Source organism: Symphodus melops (genome assembly GCF_947650265.1).
Source record: "Symphodus melops genome assembly, chromosome: 4".
Lineage (NCBI taxonomy): Eukaryota > Metazoa > Chordata > Actinopteri > Labriformes > Labridae > Symphodus > Symphodus melops.
This window is the reverse complement of record NC_136694.1, coordinates 18,136,676-18,156,546: the sequence shown is the minus strand read 5'-3', so window position 1 is coordinate 18,156,546 and position 19,871 is coordinate 18,136,676. Positions and strand designations below refer to the sequence as shown.

Genomic DNA, 19,871 nt, shown 5'->3' with positions numbered 1-19,871 from the left:
CTGACCTTATACTACTTTGTGTCTTCAGTTAGACTTGTTTTTACACTTCAGTTGCTTTTATTTTGTAGCCTAACCTATTTTCTTTTTACATTTTTAGAGAGTCTAAGTTTTTTAAATCAATGCCGGTGATCAAACGTTAACAAAGATTGATACTTTGACTAAACAACCATCAAGTTGTGCCTCCATTAAAGTTTATTGTGCTATTAAGGAAAGAGATGATTAGATAATGAGTGGTGAGTTGTCCAGTCGGGATGGTGATATCCTGTGTTAATAGGCTCTTAGTTGGTTACAAAGGTTAAAGACTTTTCCACACTTTCTTTTATTTACTGATAGGTTGAGCTAAGTGTCATCTTATCATGGATCACTGGAGAGTCAAGTTCTATTTTGTGTGCAGGTTCATTGTATTCTGTTTGAAGCATATAACTGGCAGAGTGCTGATATTATGTTGATTTGATGATCTTCTTACAGGAGATTCCTTCTAAATACATTATGTTGTAAGATGTTTTTAAATGTTCATCAGAGGATCAATGATGTCCTTTTCTGATTTATTATCAGATTTATTATCATTGCCTTTGAGAAGTGAAGAGCTGAAAAACATCATTCCTCTGTGATCCCGGTGACTTTGAAATCTTACCTACCATAAATTACTCAAGGCTGTCGGATAAGTGAGTTGGACTGAAATGATTTCTGACCTCTGTCCCAAAAGATGTTAGTTCAGTTCTGATTCAGGTGCAACTTTATTTGTGCATTTATTTAGTTTCTTTGCTATAACATTTATGTTAAACATTTAAAGAGGACTAGTGTTACATATGTCATTATGATTCATTTTCAGAAAATAAATCTTTGCACAAAATTTTGTGGCATTCTTTTTTAATAGTTTGACTTCAGACCATATATATTGACCTCAGTTTGAGGTGAACTCAAAGAATTACAAAAGTCTGTGAGATGTATCATCCTGAAACTTCAAATGTCTTTGGACATTTTTTTTCAATTCAGCAAATTCACACAGTGGGTGTTTTCCTCTGATTTTAGCTTAGGGTGGAAAGCGATTATAGGAATCTGACAAATCTACATTATTTCCAAATTTAATATGTGAGGTATTGTAAGTCAAATGTCTTGCAGATGGAGAGACATTTGTTGCATAACATGTAGATAAAACTGTGTATTTGATGACTGGTGAGCTGGCATTAATTTTTTACAATCCGTCTAACAGTGACTCTTGTACAACAACATAAAAACTTAAGCAGTTTTTTTTTCCCCCTTAAACAACTGCTAATGAAAGTGTTTAACTTCTTGTGAAACTCTCACTTTTGCCAACTCTGAGTTAACACTATCTAAGCGACTTAAAGTTGATGTTACTTAATGTTCCTCCAGATTTTGACTGCTCAATATAGTCTTAGTTGCCCATAGATTTAGGAGCAGTAATATGATTATATTTTTTCTGGACCACAAACTGGCACACGTAACATTTTTACAACATTTGATATCCCCTGTATGACATCAGAAGAAAATGGTTACAGCGTAAATAGAGTCAGTTAATCAAATGAATGTTGAGCTTTGTCACTAAGTAATGTGAATTAAGAGAGTTGCCCTGCTGTTGTGGCTGTGTTTGGTTCTTCCAAACACTACTGAGGCTCCTGTTTGTTAAATGAATAAATTGTTTAATTGGCAATATGTAAGAGTCGACTGCAGAATAAGCTGTTTGGCATTGGCAGAGAAGATTTGGTAAGTTTTTCATGGGTGCAACCTACAGCTCTGACACTTATCCCACAAATGCAAGTTCCTTAAAAATGTGGCACCATCTTACAGTATAAAATTCACTGCCAAGAAGCATTGATACAATGAAGACATAATCTCCAAAACACAAATGTCCTTACTTTTTGTGCAAACATTTTTATATGTGGCTGTCTCTATTCTTTATACATATGTCATTGTTTGTTTTTATTTTTGTTTTGTTTTGCTGTTTGGCTTCTAATTTCTGTTGTTATAAAAACCTTAATTATTATAACAGCCCTGTGAATGATTTTGCTCCTCTTTATCCTTTTATGAGGAAAGGGAGAGTGCAATCACTTCCCCTCCCCTTCCTTTCTTGTTAAAGGACAAACTCAAAGGTTTCCTGCAACACAACATCAATCATAATAAAATCGTATTATCTTCCATACTGATTAATGCTTACTTAACTGTTAGACCAGCCTACATAATTACTGTTATGTAATAGAAGTACAGACCTAATGACCTGTCTTCCAAGAAGTCCATCTGACTGACATCAGGGGATATTTAGATTTAATGTGATGAAGCAATGAGAAATGGTGCAGTTCCATGGAACACAGGTACAGTACAAAAAAAGTCAGAAATGTTTACGGTAAGAAGAGGAGCTGGCAAATGGAACAATGATGTTGTCAAAGAGAACATAGTTTGCATTTTTTTTAATGGTCACATATCTGTGTATAGATTATGTGAGTGCACTTTTTAAGCGTCCCTTCACTTAAATGTTAGTTATGCCCAGTGTTACTTCAGCTTAAGTGTATCACCTGGTTTTTGTAAAATAAATAATTCTTTAAATTGGGGTGCCACAACCTGGAACTTGATTTTAAAGGTTTTGCTAAGAAAACCCTGTCAGACAAAAATTATAATTAATTTAATATCTTTAAATGTGTGATGGATTTCGAATGACTCATGTGTATTACTTCAATGGAGATTGCAACAAAATAATCCCAGAGTCCGAAAGTCCAAATCTCAAGTAAACAGTTTGCAGGACATGCTCCTTATTGTGACATGTAATGATTGTTTATGTAGAGTCAAAGAACAAACAGTGCCATCCTGTGGCTGCAGGTCAAATTGCCTAAAAACTATTTTTTGGCATCCCAGTCGCCCTTCTCTCAGAGATGGTTGGCATATTCCTCCCCGCTGTCGGCAAGTTGGACATTTTTTGTGCGCTGAGTTTGTACAGAAGCATACAGATCAGAAAAGTTGGACACAGCATCTGTACTGGGCTCATGATCCTTCTCTGACTCCAAGGGCTCTTCTAAGACAACCACATCTGAGAACTGGATCTGAGGAGAGCTGCAGCCAGACTGCAGCCTTGGAGGCTTCAGGGTCAGGTTGGCATAGCAGTCCTGAATTTTGGATTTGCAGGAGAGACAGAAACAATTATAGTATGTAAGCCCTTTACACAAATGTATCTATAAAGTATTGGTTGTTGTAAATAATTTTAGCAAAACAATCAAAAGAAAGGCCTAACCCAAAACATCAGTATTTGCATTCACTTACAACTGTTTCTTTTCTTGAATATTTCATAACGGTTAGGCATGTTGTTGAACTTTTACAGGTAAAATGTAAGACTATTTTTTAAGGGTTCAAAGACTCTACCTGTGAGCCAGAATTGACTCTCCGTAGAGGATCAATTTCTGTAAACAAAACCGTGCCTGTGGAAAAACGACATAGCACTGTCAGCAAACACGGAGAAAGGCACAGAGAGAAACAGTGTAAAAAACATCAACACAGCACTAACTTGTCTGCATTGGGCCTAAATTTCCATAAATAGGATTGTCTTCCATCTGCCTTGGCCCCCTTCTAAAATTCAATGGAGATAATATATGTTTAAATTCAGTTTCGAAATTACTTCTTAAAGTGCAGAACATTACATATGACGTTGTTTTAAAGACAGTAGATACAGAAAATGCATTTCGACATACCTCTGTCTCTTCATTGGTTGGCATGTCGATTTTCCTGTTGTAAAATAATTCAAAACAATATTCAAAAACAGATTCAGTAAGATTAAGTTTTTTCTTTTTTCCAAAGTCAACTCTTAATTTACCTGAACAAAATTTTGATACACAGCAAAATACATTCATACAGAGTGAGAGGAGCAGAAATATGATGATCCCCAACAGCACATGAGGATAATTCAGCTTACAGAGAAACGCCAAGCCTAGAGAAAGAGAGAACATGTTTATATTGTTCATTAAAGAAATCACAGATAGCTGTAAGGCAATCTTTAAAAACACAGTGCATATCTCAAGGCTTAAGAGTGAAAGATTTAGTCTAATGGGAACTGTTTGTCACCCACACAATGAGGTTAAGGCTCACTACCAACTTGAAACCAAACCAAGTTTTAATTTAGAAATAAGACCAAGGAGCAGTTTATTTTTAGAGCACATTTCATACATATAGCATGTTTAAATGAGGAGTAATTACACTACATAAAAGACCATGATAAATAAAGGTTATTAAAATAATAAACAAAGTGCAAAGTTTGTGAAGAAGATAAACCAGGCTTGATACGCAAACAGCTTTGCACTGTTCTTTTCTTTGGCTGATCTGATCAGTTTTCTGCAGAGCAAGATGTGGTTTTACTGCAGTCATGCACATGCAAACTCTGCACACTCTACTGTGCACAGAGAGAAAACCTTGGCAAACCATTGGATGCATTTCCTCCTTTACAGTACAAAGCCTAATTGAGACCAAATAAACACGATTATAAACAAAGTTCAGTGAGCTGATATCACTTGTTTGTGTAATACACACACTGTAAATGTTACTTACATTGTAGTGGTGTATAACTTCATCACATTATTAAACACTGTCTGTGGGAGAAATTGCACCACCTTCAGGAAGCAGCATCAATGTACAATATGATGCTAAACATGCCTCTAAGTTTGTTTCACTCACTTTATTTGGCCTGGGTCACACCTATGTTTTTAAGAATTATAAATAAATGTTACAATTTACTCTTAATTTCATTTGAAGAATAAGCTGTACGCAGGGCTGTGTCCCTGAGGGGTGTCCAAGTGTGGCATGGGCTCCCATTGAAATATGGTTGTGATCCGAGTGCTTACTACAATCCTGGGTCTTGTCTTTTTTTTTTTTTAAACATATATATTGAAATCAACTATTTACACAGGCTTTCAAAGGCTGCTATACTGTAGCTTTCTCTGCTTTATCATCGGTTAAATTTACTTTGTTAGTACTTTAAATCGTGACCTTGAACATACAGTACAGTAGATCTATATTTTAAAGTTAACAAAAAATACATACAGTGCTTAAAACTTAAACGACCACTAGTGCAACAGCTGTCCTAAATTAACAACATTGGTAGTTACCAAAATCATTTTCTTTATCAGTTTCTTTATTGGTTAATACATCACTATGTAGAAGCTCTTTAACCCTTGTGTGGTGTCCGGGTCTGTGGGACCCATTTTTTTTTTTTATTAAAAGAAAAATGATACAATTAATACATTTTTCAAACTGAGACTCACTGACTTTGGCTCATTTTCAGTGAAGAACATATATCAGAATACATATTTAATGACCACACACCATACACCCCCCTACACATTTCTATTACATATAAGATGTCCGGGTCCACTGGACCTGGGGCTAATAGACGTATGGAAATTGATGTTCTGTGTACCACACACAGAACATCAGAGGGTCAAATGTGCGAGAAAATGAGAGCAGACAGTGTTGACAAACAATGTTGCAACCTTGTGAACCACAGGTGCAGAAACGCAAAAGAAGCAGACCTGCAAAACTGCAAAGTATGGTATACAAATCTGGGCTGCCTGTGATGCCACTTCCTCATATGCTTGGGACTTACAAGTCTACACAGGGAAACCTGATGGAGGAGCCCCCGAGAAAAACCAAGGAATGAGAGTTGTCCTCGACGTGTCTCAGGGACTCAGTGGACACAACATCACATGCGACAATTTTTTTTACCTCGCATTAAAAGCCACAAAATGCCAGTGACCCACAAACACTGGCTGAGTAACAACAATGAACATTACACAAGGGTTAAACAAAATAAAATCTTGAATGCTAATATATTATCATTGTTGTTATCCATGAATTGTATTGGTTTTCCAAAAAGAAGCCAATTTAGTGAATACTTTTTTCATCTCGCATCAACCCCATCCTCAAAACTCATTAGCCCACACATTTAGATTGTATATCTGCAGTGACTTACCACTGGATGTATCATTACAACAGTTTGCCATGTGAAGCTCTTTCTCTTCAGTTGATGATAAACCAGAACACAGCTTGTGCCACGTTCTTGCTCATGCTTTGTAACACAAAGAGACACTGCTGATGTTTTTGAAGAACTGCTTACACCTAACAGGATGTGCGCTTGTGCAGAAAACCACAAACCTTTTTAGAGACAGTAACAAGGAAACAGGCAGTGTCAATTTCTCTGAAAATTTTGTGACAATATTAGGTTATATTGGCAAAGAACACACTTTTTGTTGACATAAAGCAATGCCGTTTTCAATTACATCATGAGGATATTTCCTTTCAGTACCTTTAAAAATACAAAAGAGGAGGAAAAAAATTGCTTTAAATTTGCTACTATGTCATGTTATTTTAATGGAACAAAAATAATAGTCAAGACAGACATTCCCTTTTCACTTTTAAAATTCATGCCCTCAGTAATGTGTGTGTCAAATTGAAAATGACGTGTTCACTGATGACTTGAATTCAATAATGCATTTTTATTTTTCCCTAACCCCTGACAGGGACCTCGTATAATGTGACCTCTTGTTTCATGTTTCTGAGTTCAGAATGGAAAAAGGAAACAGCTGATTTTTAATTCTAAAAGGGAAAAGGAGAAAAGGACAAATGAAAATCCAAAAACTGGCCAATATTGGATTGTTTTATGTTTTTTTTATACAAACAGTAATACGATTCGCACATTGAGAATTTTCTTGCCAACTTATTGGCCTGGGTGTATAATATTCAACACTGTTATTTAGTAGTTAGTTATTTAGAATATTTTATTTTGGTGCTCATACTCAACATCTGTCCTGACAGGTAAACATTAGGAAAGTGTAGGTCCTTTTGGATCTAGGGTGGCTTCTCCAACTTTTAAATTTCACTACTATATCCTACATAGTGCACCTTCAAATGAAGTTAAATCAATGGACACAACAATAACCTTAAAGAAATACTATTCACAGGTCTATAAACTACATGGATGGCTAAATAAATGCATATCTGGAAATAAACTGACTTATGTACAATTGACTCCATTTCCAAACTACTGCATGTAGGTCCACTATGGGCCCACTGTCCATATTCACCTTTGTAAATGTCTGCGCATGAGCCGAGGGGGCGTGGTGAGATAGGCATAGGGGGCGGTCCTTCTCCCTCTTGTCCCGCCCCTTGATCTGCTTCAACCCTCTTTTCTCCTGAACGCTGATGTGTTACTAACTTCAGTGTTAACTCTACCAAAATGTTCAATTTCGGATCAAAATTGTTGCTGCTTTTCCTGCTGGCTTTCCCCTGCGGTTTAGTATCCATCGGTAAGTGTATTGTTTTCCTTGTTGGAAGAAAGTTTATCCTGGTCTCAATTCGGCTGCAAAAAAGTTTTTACTCACATACAGACTTATTGACGTGGCACAGTCACAGAGCTGCTCCGCCAGATGTTCGTCTTTAACACGATTTTGCATGAAACGTGAAAACATTGAGCTATAAAGAGTAATTTGATTCATGGTTTTTGAAAGAAAGCGAGTTGGAGCTTATCTATTTTCTCTTTCACTCGTAAATGAATGGAAGCGTTCTCCATCAGCTTCGCTGGATAATAAAATATGAATCTCAAACATTACAATAAGTAAATTGGGACTTTTATGAGCTTGAAAGAAAATCTTAAAGAAAGTTAAATCAGTGAGATGCAGCAACATCTGACTGCTACTGGGACACGTCACCATAGATAAGATGTTACCTTGTGTTTGTTTGTCTGAAGTTATATTTCACTCCGACATGGCACCCATTTTAAACATGGACTAGTATTGTTTTGCTCTTTTTAATTTTGTAATGGAAAAAACGTGGCCGGTTAGTTTGCAGACAGTGGAAATATCTGGCAAAAAAAAGACTGCCATCATGCGTTAAAAAAAAAAAAAAAGGCTTTACCATAAATTTCAAACTGCATTGTAATTGCTTTTACCAAATAATTCACTGAAAACACAACTTAAAGACACTCTTACCCTATGGCTCTTAGTTTGAAGTGTTTGCCAAACTATATTTTGCCCAATAGGTATGTAGTATTAAAACTGCCGACAAAATAAGTGTTACATTTGTTCTCCACATATGAATTACTCATGTTCAATTCTCCAAATCCATAAAATTCTTGACATTGTTATATAGAAGGATAATTTTAGGAATCACTGTTCCTATAGAGGAAAAAGAAACTTAAAATGTGTTTCCACTTAAGTATAATGGATTTAAGCATCCATCGAATATTTTGCTCATTAAAACATACAAAATGATGCTTACTGGACGTTTTTAAACAAACTAAATCAGAACTATGACGATGTACTGTATGGTATCATCTTTTCATATGCCAGCCTTATTCCAACACCCTTTTAACCCTAAAATGTACAACAATGTCTTTTATACATCTCTGTGTCTCTTGTCCCACACAGGCCAGGTCTCAGCAGACTCTGACTCGGCTGAGGACATTGCCGAGGACACAGATGCTGCAGTGGATGAAGAGGAAGATGATGAAGAAGAAGTGCTTGTTGAGGAAGATCAGATGCAACCGTCGGTATGTATGTTAGAATCACAAAGCAGCTTTTAAAAACATAGATTCATATGCAGATGATCCAGTAATTATGTTGTCTTGTGCTCCTCGTCAGGAGGGAGAAGAAGATGACACTGATGAAGGAGCTGATAAACAGCTAATGTCCCACCCTGATGCTGACACAACCATCATCTTCATGACAGGAGAAGGTCTGTTTGTTTCAGAGAGATTCACTGCATCGTCACTCAGCAATGTTTGTTCTTATCTTCTTTTCATTAGATCTCATGGCTTAGACGTAATCACATTATTTTATCATGTATTTGTACTTTCAATTCATTCAGAGTTTCCTGCCAATGAAATTGTGAGGTTCTTGGTGGGTTTCACCAACAAGGGAAGCCAAGACTTCACCGTTCAGTCTCTGGAGGCCTCCTTCCGCTACCCCCAAGACTTCCAGTTCTACATTCAGAATGTAAGCTTAATCTGATATTGGTTGGAAATGTTTTTTTTTGTTGATCAAAAATGTCTTTATTTCTTTAGCTAAAACATTTCCAACCAGTCGACTAAACTTACTTCCATATTTTCTTACTGATTTTTTTTTCTCACTGTAAAGAAGCTGACATAATTTAGTGATGCATGTTTTTTTGTTTTGTGTAGTTCACAGCTTTGCCTCTGAACACTGTAGTCAAGCCAGAGGCTCAGGCCTCCTTCGAGTACTCCTTCATCCCAGCCCAGCCAATGGCAGGTCGTCCGTTTGGCCTCGTCATCCTCCTCAACTATCTTGACACAGAGGTAAAGAAAGTCATGTCATTGTAAAACAGGTATTTTTCGTGGGTGACTGCTGTTTGAGGTTTATTCAAACTGGGTTATTAGAAAAAGGGTGGGGACAATGTTAGCTGCTAACTGAGAATATGTAAAACAGAAAGGTCTGTCACTGCCACCAAATCCTCAGGTACAAACAATTAAGCTTTGACGATTTCCCAAATGTAAAAACTGCCTGTTTGGGCTGGCTCCGCCTCCACTTGATGATTTCATCAAACAGAAAGCTATCAGCTATCAGCGACTTTTAAACCACTGTTAGAGGTGACTGTGAGGTTCTCCTCAGATGATCCACATTTAATCAAAAAATGTTTTGTCGTTCCAAAGAGCACATTATGGAACAGCTAACCACTCTGAGTCTGAGAATGTTTCAGCTTTGTCACCGTCAACGGTCATCTGAAGCTGCAGTTTAGAACTAAATATGTCTATCTCTCATGTCTAGCCATTATATACTTTATTTCAGACCCATGAATCCAAGTTATCATAAAAATGCACAAGAAATACTGTATATACACATCGACTTCATCTATTTCTAATTTAGCGTATATACATACATTTATGTATCAATCCCCTTTGCACTACTGTGAAAATAAACACATTTATGTATGCTAGTAACCCTGCACTCTTTTAGTGACTGTTATCATAAACATAAAACTGAGCACATTTTCTTCATAGTGTTTTTTTTGTCTGTCTTCAGGGTGCCGTGTTCCAGACTGCGATTTACAACCAGACTGTCACCATCACTGAGCTCGAAGAGGGACTGGACGGAGAAACGTACGACTCTTATTATTCCCTCCAATTATTTTTCTGTCCTATTTTGCACAATAATTCAACATGGTTCAAGCAACTATACTTTTTATGCTACTACAAAAAAAGGGAAACTGTAAGCTTAAGCGTGCAACAGTAGATATTTTGGTTATGTGTGAATCCAGTTTTTGTGTTTCATTTCTATGATTTGATTGAATAATTTAGCTCTCCTACTGTTCACTTGCATTGTCCCTTGAGGCTACAACAAGCTTGCTTCACAATTGCAGCTCTCTGCTGCTTTCAGCACATGTAGGAACCTGTAAAAAAAGGTGTGAAATTGGCACACAGAAAATCACTTGTCAGAATTGTGTTGCTGGTGCACAATGCAGATTATGTCACCAACAAATTGGACAAGAAAGAGAAAATGTTTTCAATCCAGAAAGTTCTTATCATGAGATAAGATCATGTTAATGACTGATGCATGCTGCAGGTATTTTAGAGTCAATTTAGAGATCAGTTATTTTGTATATAATCAAACATCTTGATTGCTGCAGATATTTTAGTTATTCAATAGCAATAGCATTTAGAGCACTGAATGTACTGTATTTAGTATAACTTAAGTCATCTAAAAATTAACACTTTAATTGTCTTTAGTCATCCAGAAGCCTTAGGTCAGAGTTTGGTCTGTGAAGCCACAGCTGTATTTGGGACTCTTTTAGTGATTTCAGCTCAGTGGAAAAAAATCCTTTTGTTTTCCTGCAGGATGTTTATGTACATCTTCCTGGTTGGACTGGTGGTCCTGATGCTGTTTGGGATGTACCAGGTCCTGGAGACACGGACGGTATGTAAAATGTCTTCTATCAGCTTGTCTATATTTGTCCCACTGAGGAAATACCTCAAGATTTGGTACAAATTTCAACCTAGGCCAAGAGATGATATAAAATTTGATGGCGAAATGGCAATGTGACAGCTAAAAATCCAAAAAGGGTTCACTTGTTTTGAGACAATATTGTAAAAGATAAGGTTGCACAATATCAGGGCATAAATCTGGACATCATTTTCATCCCGTTCTGTGAACTTGAAATCTCAGGAATGGACAAATACGCTGGCTCGAATATTAAATGAGTAGCTTTTATTTGACTTTCCCATTCTTGTTAAGACCAGATCACAGTTTGTAAAAGCATCACATGAAGTACAACTGAGTATTAATTGAATTAGTGTCATCTTTATAACTCTTGTCTTTCTTTTTCAGAAAAAGAGACTCTCAGTGAAAGTAGAGAAGGGAACTGGTGGGATGAGCGATGTGGACATCAGCTGGATTCCCCAGGAGACTCTAAACGTCATGAGTATGTTAATTGTTTAAAAATGAGACTAAACAAAAGTTGTTTAAAAGGTCTTAAAGCTTTGTTCATATTAATATTTCTTTTCACGATTATGAAGCAAAAACACATCTGATCTTTACGTGCTCTCTCACAGACAAGGCTTCCCCTAAAGCATCTCCACGGAAACGAACCAACAGGGCTGCCGGAGCAGATCAATAAAAACAGCCCATTTCCATCCATCATCATTCTGTGCATCAGGCTTTCAAAGCTCCTTTCCTCGCCTCACTAACCTGATTGCCATCCACAAAGCAACAACATTTCTGGAATGCAATTTCCGTTCTGAGCAGAGAGGTTTATTCAGTCTGTTGGTACTGTGACCAGAGAGCATCCTGAACTCTGCTGCTCTGATCAGGGCATCATACTCTAACAGGACTAACCTAAAGTTCATTGTAAGGGAACATTTTTATCAGTGTGTCTATGTGTTTGAAAAAGCAATAAGCCTAAAACTCTTGTGTTTTTTTTTCTGGAAATTTAAAGGGAATAGGGTAAACGCTTCTCCCCAGTGTTGAGGATTGTATTACTTCTGATGATTTATCTTTCATGTCTTAAATTTGGATATGTCTCTTAGTCCCCTATCTTTAGAAGACTGCTTTTCCTTTGTAGGGCATCCTTTTTTGGAATGCCCTGCAAAGACTTGATGAACAAAGAGATGCAATTGATAAAAAAAAAAAATCCCAACTGATGACCCTCCTGTTTCAACATCTGGTCACATATGGTCTGAATTTGTATTTAAATGTTGTGTTTTAATGGGGCAGAGGCAGCTTCAAATACAATGAACATTCAAACAGTATTCTTTGGAGGTTTTCTGCAGGTCACCTGTTTTGTCTCAAGAGTTTTGTAAGAGTCTCAGGAGAATTTTAGTCACTAAGTGTCATTGGTGCTTTATTTCTGGTTGCATTCTATTGTTTGAGAAAAACACATTTAAAATGCAATAAAAGAGTAAACAAAGTGTATTGTTTCATATTGCTTGGTCTCTTGGAATCTTAATCTATGCCCAAGTTATTATACTTTGATTATTAAGGGAACAAATATTATGTTGTTGTTGTTGTTCGCATTCTCAGCACTTTTTGCAATTATGGTTCAACTAAGAAATGTATGAAAGCAATTTTCTGCTGCTACAAGTAATAATTCTGCTTGTTTATTAACCTGACCTTTCCACAGTAACCTGGCTGCTGACCAACACAGTTCCGATGGGGATGTCATCAATGTCTGAATTTATAAAACTCATCGTGCAATCCTAAAGATGCAGAATGTATTATACATATAAGACAAGGAATGGATTGAAATGTTCACATTTTAAAAGCCAGCTTGCTCAAAAGATGTGAAACTTGGCTTTAGGTTTAAACTGACGGCAAACAATTGGAATACTTTAACTGATACATTTAATGTAATAAAAATAGATGGTGGGTTATTGGCTAGTGCCCAACCTGCAAGATGTCTAAAAAATAGGACATTTAAAAATGTGCTTTACAAACTACATATTCCGTACAAACTCAATATTCATAACATTGAGATCTAAATCAATAAAATAGGATAAAGTCAGTGAGTGATCCTTCTCGTGGTGTTTCGGTGTTGCAGGACGGTTCCTCTGTGGGGAGGTGAGAGCTGTCCGGTGCTGAAGGGGGAAGATGAGCTCAGCGCGCGCCGGGGGGCAGGTAACGTCAGCACTCGGCCGGAGCAGGAAAAGACTCCATACACACACCCACCAAGTGTTTATCTGCGCTTAATCACTGATACACATCGACACATATGAATAATGGGCAGCTAATCAGCTCCGTGTGACTCAGCGCTGATTTTCATCCGATTCCTGCGCGCCTCGGCAGCATCCCGCGCCCTCCGCTTGGCTTGAAATGGGATGATAGGCTATGGGCTTTTTCATGTCGACGAAGATCGGAGGGATTCTTGCTTTTGCCTTGGGTAAGACAACACGAGCACCTCCGTGGGTTTTATTTAGGTTGGGAGCTACTTGGATGCTTTGGTGGAGAAAAAATGCCTTGCATCTTTCTTTTCTTTTCTTTTTTTAAAACCCGAAATCTCTTTATCTCTATATGTGAAATATCACTGCTTAGATTGTCATCTTTATTTATCTCTATCGGTGTGCATGATGGTTATGGGAGTGCTGTACCGTGGCCAACTGCTTGAAGTACACCCATGCACGACACATACAGGGTGTCTATACTTAGGTGATAGTGTGCAAGCTATTGTATGTGCAAAATACACAAAAAGAAAAACACACAAACTGTTAAGCAATATTTTGTACTGGCGTCAGCAGTCAGGGCTATTCCCCTGGGAAACATCTGTCTCACTGACTTTCTCCCATGATGTCTATATTTTCAGATTGAACTTAACAGGTTAGACAGAAATGTTTTAAAAAATTCCCTTGCCCTTTTTTTCTTGTAAACAACGCAATTAATTATTAATGCAGATGTGTGTGAAAAGTTGAAGGAACACTGCTTTGAAATACTAATAGAATTGGTAAAACATAAGGAAAATATATTTTAAACCCTTTTGCTTGTGCTTTTGTTTGGGAAATGTATTTGATTTCAGAAGGCCAAATATTAGTTCTATTGTAAATGCTTACCTTTTTCTGTTTGCAGTATTTCTCTCGCTGTCAGTGTCAGGAGACCCTCTGACAGATGTTAAGTGTGAGAACATTTATAAAGACTTTTCTTACTGTGTGTTGGAGCTGGGAGACAGTATGGACAACTATCAGGAGAACGTGACCAGTGAGAGGGGAGTGGCAGCAGTGTGCAGGTGAAAATAACCCCATTTTAAGAGAGAACCTGTGTGTCTGTGTTTGTTGCTGTGCGCGTGTATGTACGCATGTGTGAGCAGCATCCATTTTTACACACCAGCCATCATCTGGAGAATCTGTATGTTTTTCTTTACCCGACAGTCTGCTGATTTTTACCTGAGCAGATAAGAACAGAGCTGAGAGACAAATGGGCTGTGATGTCCTGGAATAATAGCCTTGAGTAAAAACTACTGATCAACGGAATTGTGCAAATAGTTGAATATAATTTGAATAAAACAGTGCATGATTTAGTGAAATAATTTAGACAGATACAACATGAAATATGCATCTCCCGACAAAATACTGGAGAGAAAAAAGAGCAGATGCCATAATCTCTGAAGAAGAACAGAGAAATGAATGGTGCTGAGACACTGAGCCATTGTGCTAAATAATTTATGACTTTGCTGCAGCAGTAATGAAATTCCAGGGACTTTTTTTTGTCATTGTTACTGCACGCACCCCACAACCCCAGCTCTGTATATTTGAGATGAAGTTTTACACATAAGCCTTCTGTTTGAAAATTGACTAGTTGCAATATAATCTGTGATATAGTTTCACTTTTTTTATACTGTCGCCATGGTAATTAAAGTTTAGTTTGAATTACCTCTAGCCATTTGAGCGATAGAATGTTGGCGGTTGTAAACCAGTGCACATCTGGTTAAACTTTAGAGTGGAGGACAGACAAATCAATAATCTGATGATCTTTTGTTTGCCACAGCCACTGGGAAGCTTTCCACACATGTGCCCTCACAGCGTTGTCTGACTGTCAGCAAGAAGTCAGCTCTATCTGGGAGACTCTAAGGCAGGACTCGAAGAAGATGCGCTTCCAGGGGAGTCTATTTGACTTGTGCAGCCCCAGCTCCTCTCCCAGTATGAGTTCACCCATCACTGTTCTCATCCTTTCCCTTATAGGCATGCTGATCATGATTGGGTCCTCTGTATAGATAAGGGCCGAGGTGAGGAGGGATTCAGATCCCCTGGTTCTTCGTCCTTCAGATATCAAACTAAAAGCCAAGGATTTAAATAGAACAAATGTTTTAATAAGGATTATTTTTGAAAGAGAGCCATGGAGGTTTGTAGTGAGCCAATCAATATTTGCTGTGATGAATAATGTTTGAAATCTTCTCAAATCTTTCAGTTTGATCCTCCCACATGTCAGGAAAGTGACAGTGTACAGTATAGTAAAGAAAAATACATTTCCGTATTATATGAGTAAACACTGCAAATACTCCAAAGATTTCTGACAATCTCTTAGCAAAGTCCAGTCAGACAGTAGTTTGACACGTGTGGGTTACTCTGGGTTACCAGTAAAAAAAAGTAGGTCACAGATATTGGACTCAAAATCACCAACACCTGCACAATTCAATGCAACTAAAATGAAAATAGCCATGCTCAGAGTATTTATTATCATTATCATTTTCTGCAGGATTCAGACCTGAGGTCTAAGTGCTGTGTATTGGTGGAGTTATTCATATTCTTGTTATATTTCAATACAGCAGGTGTTTATGTTTCCACACTGTATTGTGTATGGTTTTGTGATGATATTTGACGGTAGAGTTAAACTTTTTGGGAGTTTTCTGAGGAAATAATCTGTCCAACGTTCAAAAATGTGCATGCTAAAGTCTGTCAGCCTAGCAGCCTAGCCAACAAATATTTAACAGATTTGAAAAAATAACCAAAAAAACAACAACACAAATAGTCAAGTTTTCACTTTAGAGAGCTTTACATTAATGCCTATGGACTAGGCTAGACTAGCGATATTTACATTTTATTACTGTTTTACCGCTATAAGCTAAGCTAGTTTGTTCCTGAATGAGACTTTACAAAAGTGCTAGTCACCATATGTACTCTCAAAAAAGCAAATACTTGTAATCCTCAAAAGTTGAACTTGTCCTTTATATTAAATGAGCAATTTAAATCTCCTGTGAGTCCGTATGAATACAGCCAAGCCATTGTGCTGTCAAGTAGAAGAAAATGCAAGAAAAAACAACGTCTCAGCTCTCAGTCATTGCAAAACTATTTAAATACATTATCTTATTCATCAGGACCAAACGATGAGACAGAAGTAAACATTTATCTGTTCGACTGAAACAAAGTAAATCCAGTGTATGAACAACAATAAGATGTAAATTAAATGCCCCTTACATTTGTTTCAGAGTCTAGTAAATATTTGTGTAAGTGACAATCAAATCCCCATGTTCACATTTTTTAACCCCAACACTTCAGCCTGCTGTGGTTGATGTTGCTCAGCTGCTATAAAGACACCAAAAACTCATATTTAACTCTGCATCACATGGTCACTTCCTCCACAGAGCCTCACACTTTGAGTCAATTGTATTCTTAATCAAACTTTGAGCTGCAAATGTTTGTGTTGAAAGTGTGAATGTTTGGTGTCATGTTCCAATATGTCATATTCAGACGGACTACTCAGCGATCAATTTATCTCTATAGTGAAATCCAATTATATGCAACAGCAAAAAATAACAGCTGCTGTAACACAAAACAATAACTTATTTTGTGACATATATACACAGATATAAAGCCACCCATTAATGGATTGCATAAATATGATGTTAAGCAAAATAGATTCCAAACTGTGCTGCTCCATCTGTTTCATGCTGTTCATCAATCGAATTTGGGGTATTGTTCGCTCTAATTTACTTAAATTTGACAAACTTTTAGCAATGAAGAAAGGCTGTAAATCTCACTTATGGAAAACCATCTAATGGGAGCAACAGTTTTAATAATTCTCACTCTTCCTCACATTACACCAGGAAAACATCTGAGATATCATTATTTTTAATACCCTTTTATTTCACATGAAATTTGTAGAGGTTAAATTTACTTGGAAAAAGGTGTTTTGACCTTTTCTTCAATATTCACCTGGAATTCAGAGCAAATTATCAACGAACTGGCATTGTTTTGTCACTTTTTGTACCTTTTTTTCATTACTGATGCTTAAAGGTGATCCTCAAATGTGGATAATTTTGTTGTCCTGAATATTTCCCTTCCTCTATATCACCACAAATGCATGCTCATGTTAGTGACAGTGCTCCAGAATATCAGTCTGTTGATTTTTCCTTGGACAAAGTGTACAGTGGTATTGATCTGTGCATGAAGTTAGGCAAGCTCCTCAATACATGCAGATTTATGACCCACCCACTCTCCTAATTTACCTCCATTAGCATGTTTGTTCCAGTGGTATCTATTTATTTTGTGTTTCAGGAGTGGCTACATTAAGTCATCCATTGTGTGTCTGGTGGTGAGAATACAACAATGTCCTCAAAGCATGAGCAATATACAGTATAGGAACACTTCTTACGAGGACTCATCCCTTTGTATACTGTTAAAGAAAGCATGAAAATGATTGTGTTATCATTAGTATTATTACAGCACAAGATGATGACAGTTAATACATGGAGAGAACCTCTGAATGTAAAAAAAGTTCAGTATACATAGTTTTTCTTCACTTTCCTGATGGCAGAGCACTCTATTTACAAAACTGTATAAAGCAATATATAGCAAAGTGATGTGTTTGTAATAATAAAGCACTATGTTAAAACATAACGCGTGTGTTTGACAGAATTGTCGATCACTAAGTTTTGAATTAAAAAAGCATTTAATCAATGCTGTAAGACATTATGCTGTTTCTCTCATTTACTACAGTTTCCTTTTTTTAGCCACCCCTGAAGCAAAGTGTTGGTAATGAGGATTGCAACCTGCCCTTTTTTTTTTTTTTACTCGTTAGTACTCTTCCATCTGCTCCTCTCCACCTGGACACATAAGCCAAGACCGTGGTGGGAGAAAATGAGGGATCAGGGCCCAGGGTGGAAAAGTTCTTGTAATGTTTCCCTCATTAGAGGACCTATCTTTGATGTCTGAAGCATAATGGCCAATTATATTCTTACTTCCAGTTTCCAGACTGACTTTAACACACGTTCCCTTCCAATCTATAAGTATTTCTAGTGTTTTATTGAGGAACATGGTCACACAATACACAAATGATATAATAATTCCCCTTTGCTGGTGCCGACACATTTAAATCTTCAGGAGGACAAAATAGTTACAGTTTGTGATGTTTTTCACATGACAAAAAGTCAGAGTATTTATTTACATGAATAGGTCCATCTCAAGAGTTCTCTGAATTGAAATAAATTTTAAAAAGAAAAAAACGTTACAGTAATACAGCATCGCTGGTTAAAACTTTCAAAGCAGTCATCGGTAGAAATGATCGAATGACAGGAGACATTGGTTTCTAAACAATATTCATTTCTTTGATTATAACATAAAGGAAAAGCTCGATGTTGTTAGGGATATACAGTATGCTTACTGGTTTCCTTATAGCGTTAGATGATCAATACAACTCTCTTGCCTATGTAATAAATATACCAGCAGTAAACCTACCAACATAACAGAAAAAAACATCAATACAGCTCACTGTTTAACACAGTAGACCTGGTCTGACTGGTAACAATGGGAAGTCCAAGAAAAATAAAAGGAAGTTGCCAAACAACTTTGCTTCATGGACAACTTCACATCGTAGAGATGACTCACCCTGCAAGGACAGACCTCCTGGAACATAACTCCAAAACGTTTTATTCTTACAGTGTGGTCTTTACTGAACAAGATATCATGTGTTCATAAGTTAGCTTAGTTGATGCTGCGTTAAAATGCTGTGATACATTTGAAAGATTTTCTGTAGCTCAAACTGTAGAGGCTTGGTGTGGGAACCGGAGGGCCACTGGTTTTAGTCGTGGTATGTATCAAATGTGGAATTGGAACTGCCAAATTGCCCTTTAGCAAGGCACTGAACTGCCAACTGCTCAGGGTGTCCTGAAAATCAGACTTTCACAAAGTAATGAGAAACTTGTCATTAAAAAAAGAAAAACGTTTATTCATATTCCCTGTGCAGTCCCTCTGATATTTCCCAGTAAAAGGCGTTGAACATGTCTGCAGTTTGTGCTTTCAGGCCTGTGTGTGTGCAAAGAGTTCCTCACAATAGCAGTGAAAACTTGAATGCTTGTTAGGATGAGAATACCATATATATATATATATATATATATATATATTTTTTTTTTTTTAAAGAAATACCACACAGACACGTGGGTGGTATGAAAACTCTCAAGAAACAAATCCTTGTATTCCCACTAATGTCCAACCATTCTATAACCTTTTCAATCTCAACACATAATAGTGTGATATTGTTTTAAAAGTCACAGCAGAGTCCACACCATTGGAGCTGGAACACTTTGATTCATCAGTCACCACACAGTATAAAAGATTGTAGAATGATAAGCAGGGGATTTAGACGAGGTTTAAAAAGCCATCTCTCCACCAGAAAACTGACATTGTTTCTGAAACCACCCGAGGTGCCCATCTCAGATCGTTCACATCATATCTGCACAAACAGTGAGTGCTTCAGAAACAAAGACACAGCCTGCTGTCAGAACACAGCTGGTGGCTGACAAATGGTCCCCCAAGTGGCCACCTTGTCTGAATAATACATCATGACATGAAGAGACAGAAGAAAACAACGCTTGCTGTGCAAAATTCTGTACACACACACACACACACGAGACTGAATGTCTAAAGAGGTCAAATAAGCCGGATTTGAAAT

The 19,871-nt window shown here is 37.1% G+C and overlaps 3 protein-coding genes across 4 annotated transcripts; 2 read left to right on the top strand and 1 right to left on the bottom strand.

The window, feature by feature from the left end:
* Window positions 1-2,271: 2,271 nt before the first annotated feature.
* On the bottom strand, window positions 2,272-6,066 carry LOC306822827 (uncharacterized protein). 2 transcript variants are annotated; one of them, XM_079342068.1, is made up of 6 exons: window positions 5,966-6,066; window positions 3,818-3,931; window positions 3,696-3,729; window positions 3,512-3,573; window positions 3,370-3,425; window positions 2,272-3,116 (listed from the first exon to the last, which is right to left on the bottom strand). In XM_079342068.1, the coding sequence occupies exons 1-6, from the start codon at window positions 5,994-5,996 to the stop codon at window positions 2,880-2,882; spliced, it is 534 nt and encodes a 177-aa protein (XP_079198194.1). In that variant the 5' UTR covers window positions 5,997-6,066; the 3' UTR covers window positions 2,272-2,879. The 2 variants fall into 2 exon arrangements, with proteins under 2 accessions (XP_079198194.1, XP_079198193.1); XM_079342067.1 differs by lacking the exon at window positions 5,966-6,066 and having other exon boundaries at window positions 3,818-4,203.
* Window positions 6,067-7,143: 1,077 nt separating this feature from the next.
* On the top strand, window positions 7,144-12,410 carry LOC306822141 (translocon-associated protein subunit alpha-like). The gene is made up of 9 exons (XM_079340911.1): window positions 7,144-7,298; window positions 8,418-8,539; window positions 8,631-8,724; window positions 8,857-8,984; window positions 9,170-9,304; window positions 10,029-10,105; window positions 10,841-10,919; window positions 11,331-11,424; window positions 11,555-12,410. Exons 1-9 carry the CDS (start codon window positions 7,229-7,231, stop codon window positions 11,617-11,619), a joined length of 864 nt encoding a protein of 287 aa, XP_079197037.1. The 5' UTR covers window positions 7,144-7,228; the 3' UTR covers window positions 11,620-12,410.
* Window positions 12,411-13,060: 650 nt separating this feature from the next.
* Window positions 13,061-19,332, top strand: LOC306822095 (neuritin-like). Its single transcript, XM_079340828.1, has 3 exons — window positions 13,061-13,377; window positions 14,058-14,214; window positions 14,973-19,332. The coding sequence occupies exons 1-3, from the start codon at window positions 13,326-13,328 to the stop codon at window positions 15,196-15,198; spliced, it is 435 nt and encodes a 144-aa protein (XP_079196954.1). The 5' UTR covers window positions 13,061-13,325; the 3' UTR covers window positions 15,199-19,332.
* The last annotated feature ends 539 nt before the right edge of the window (window positions 19,333-19,871 follow it).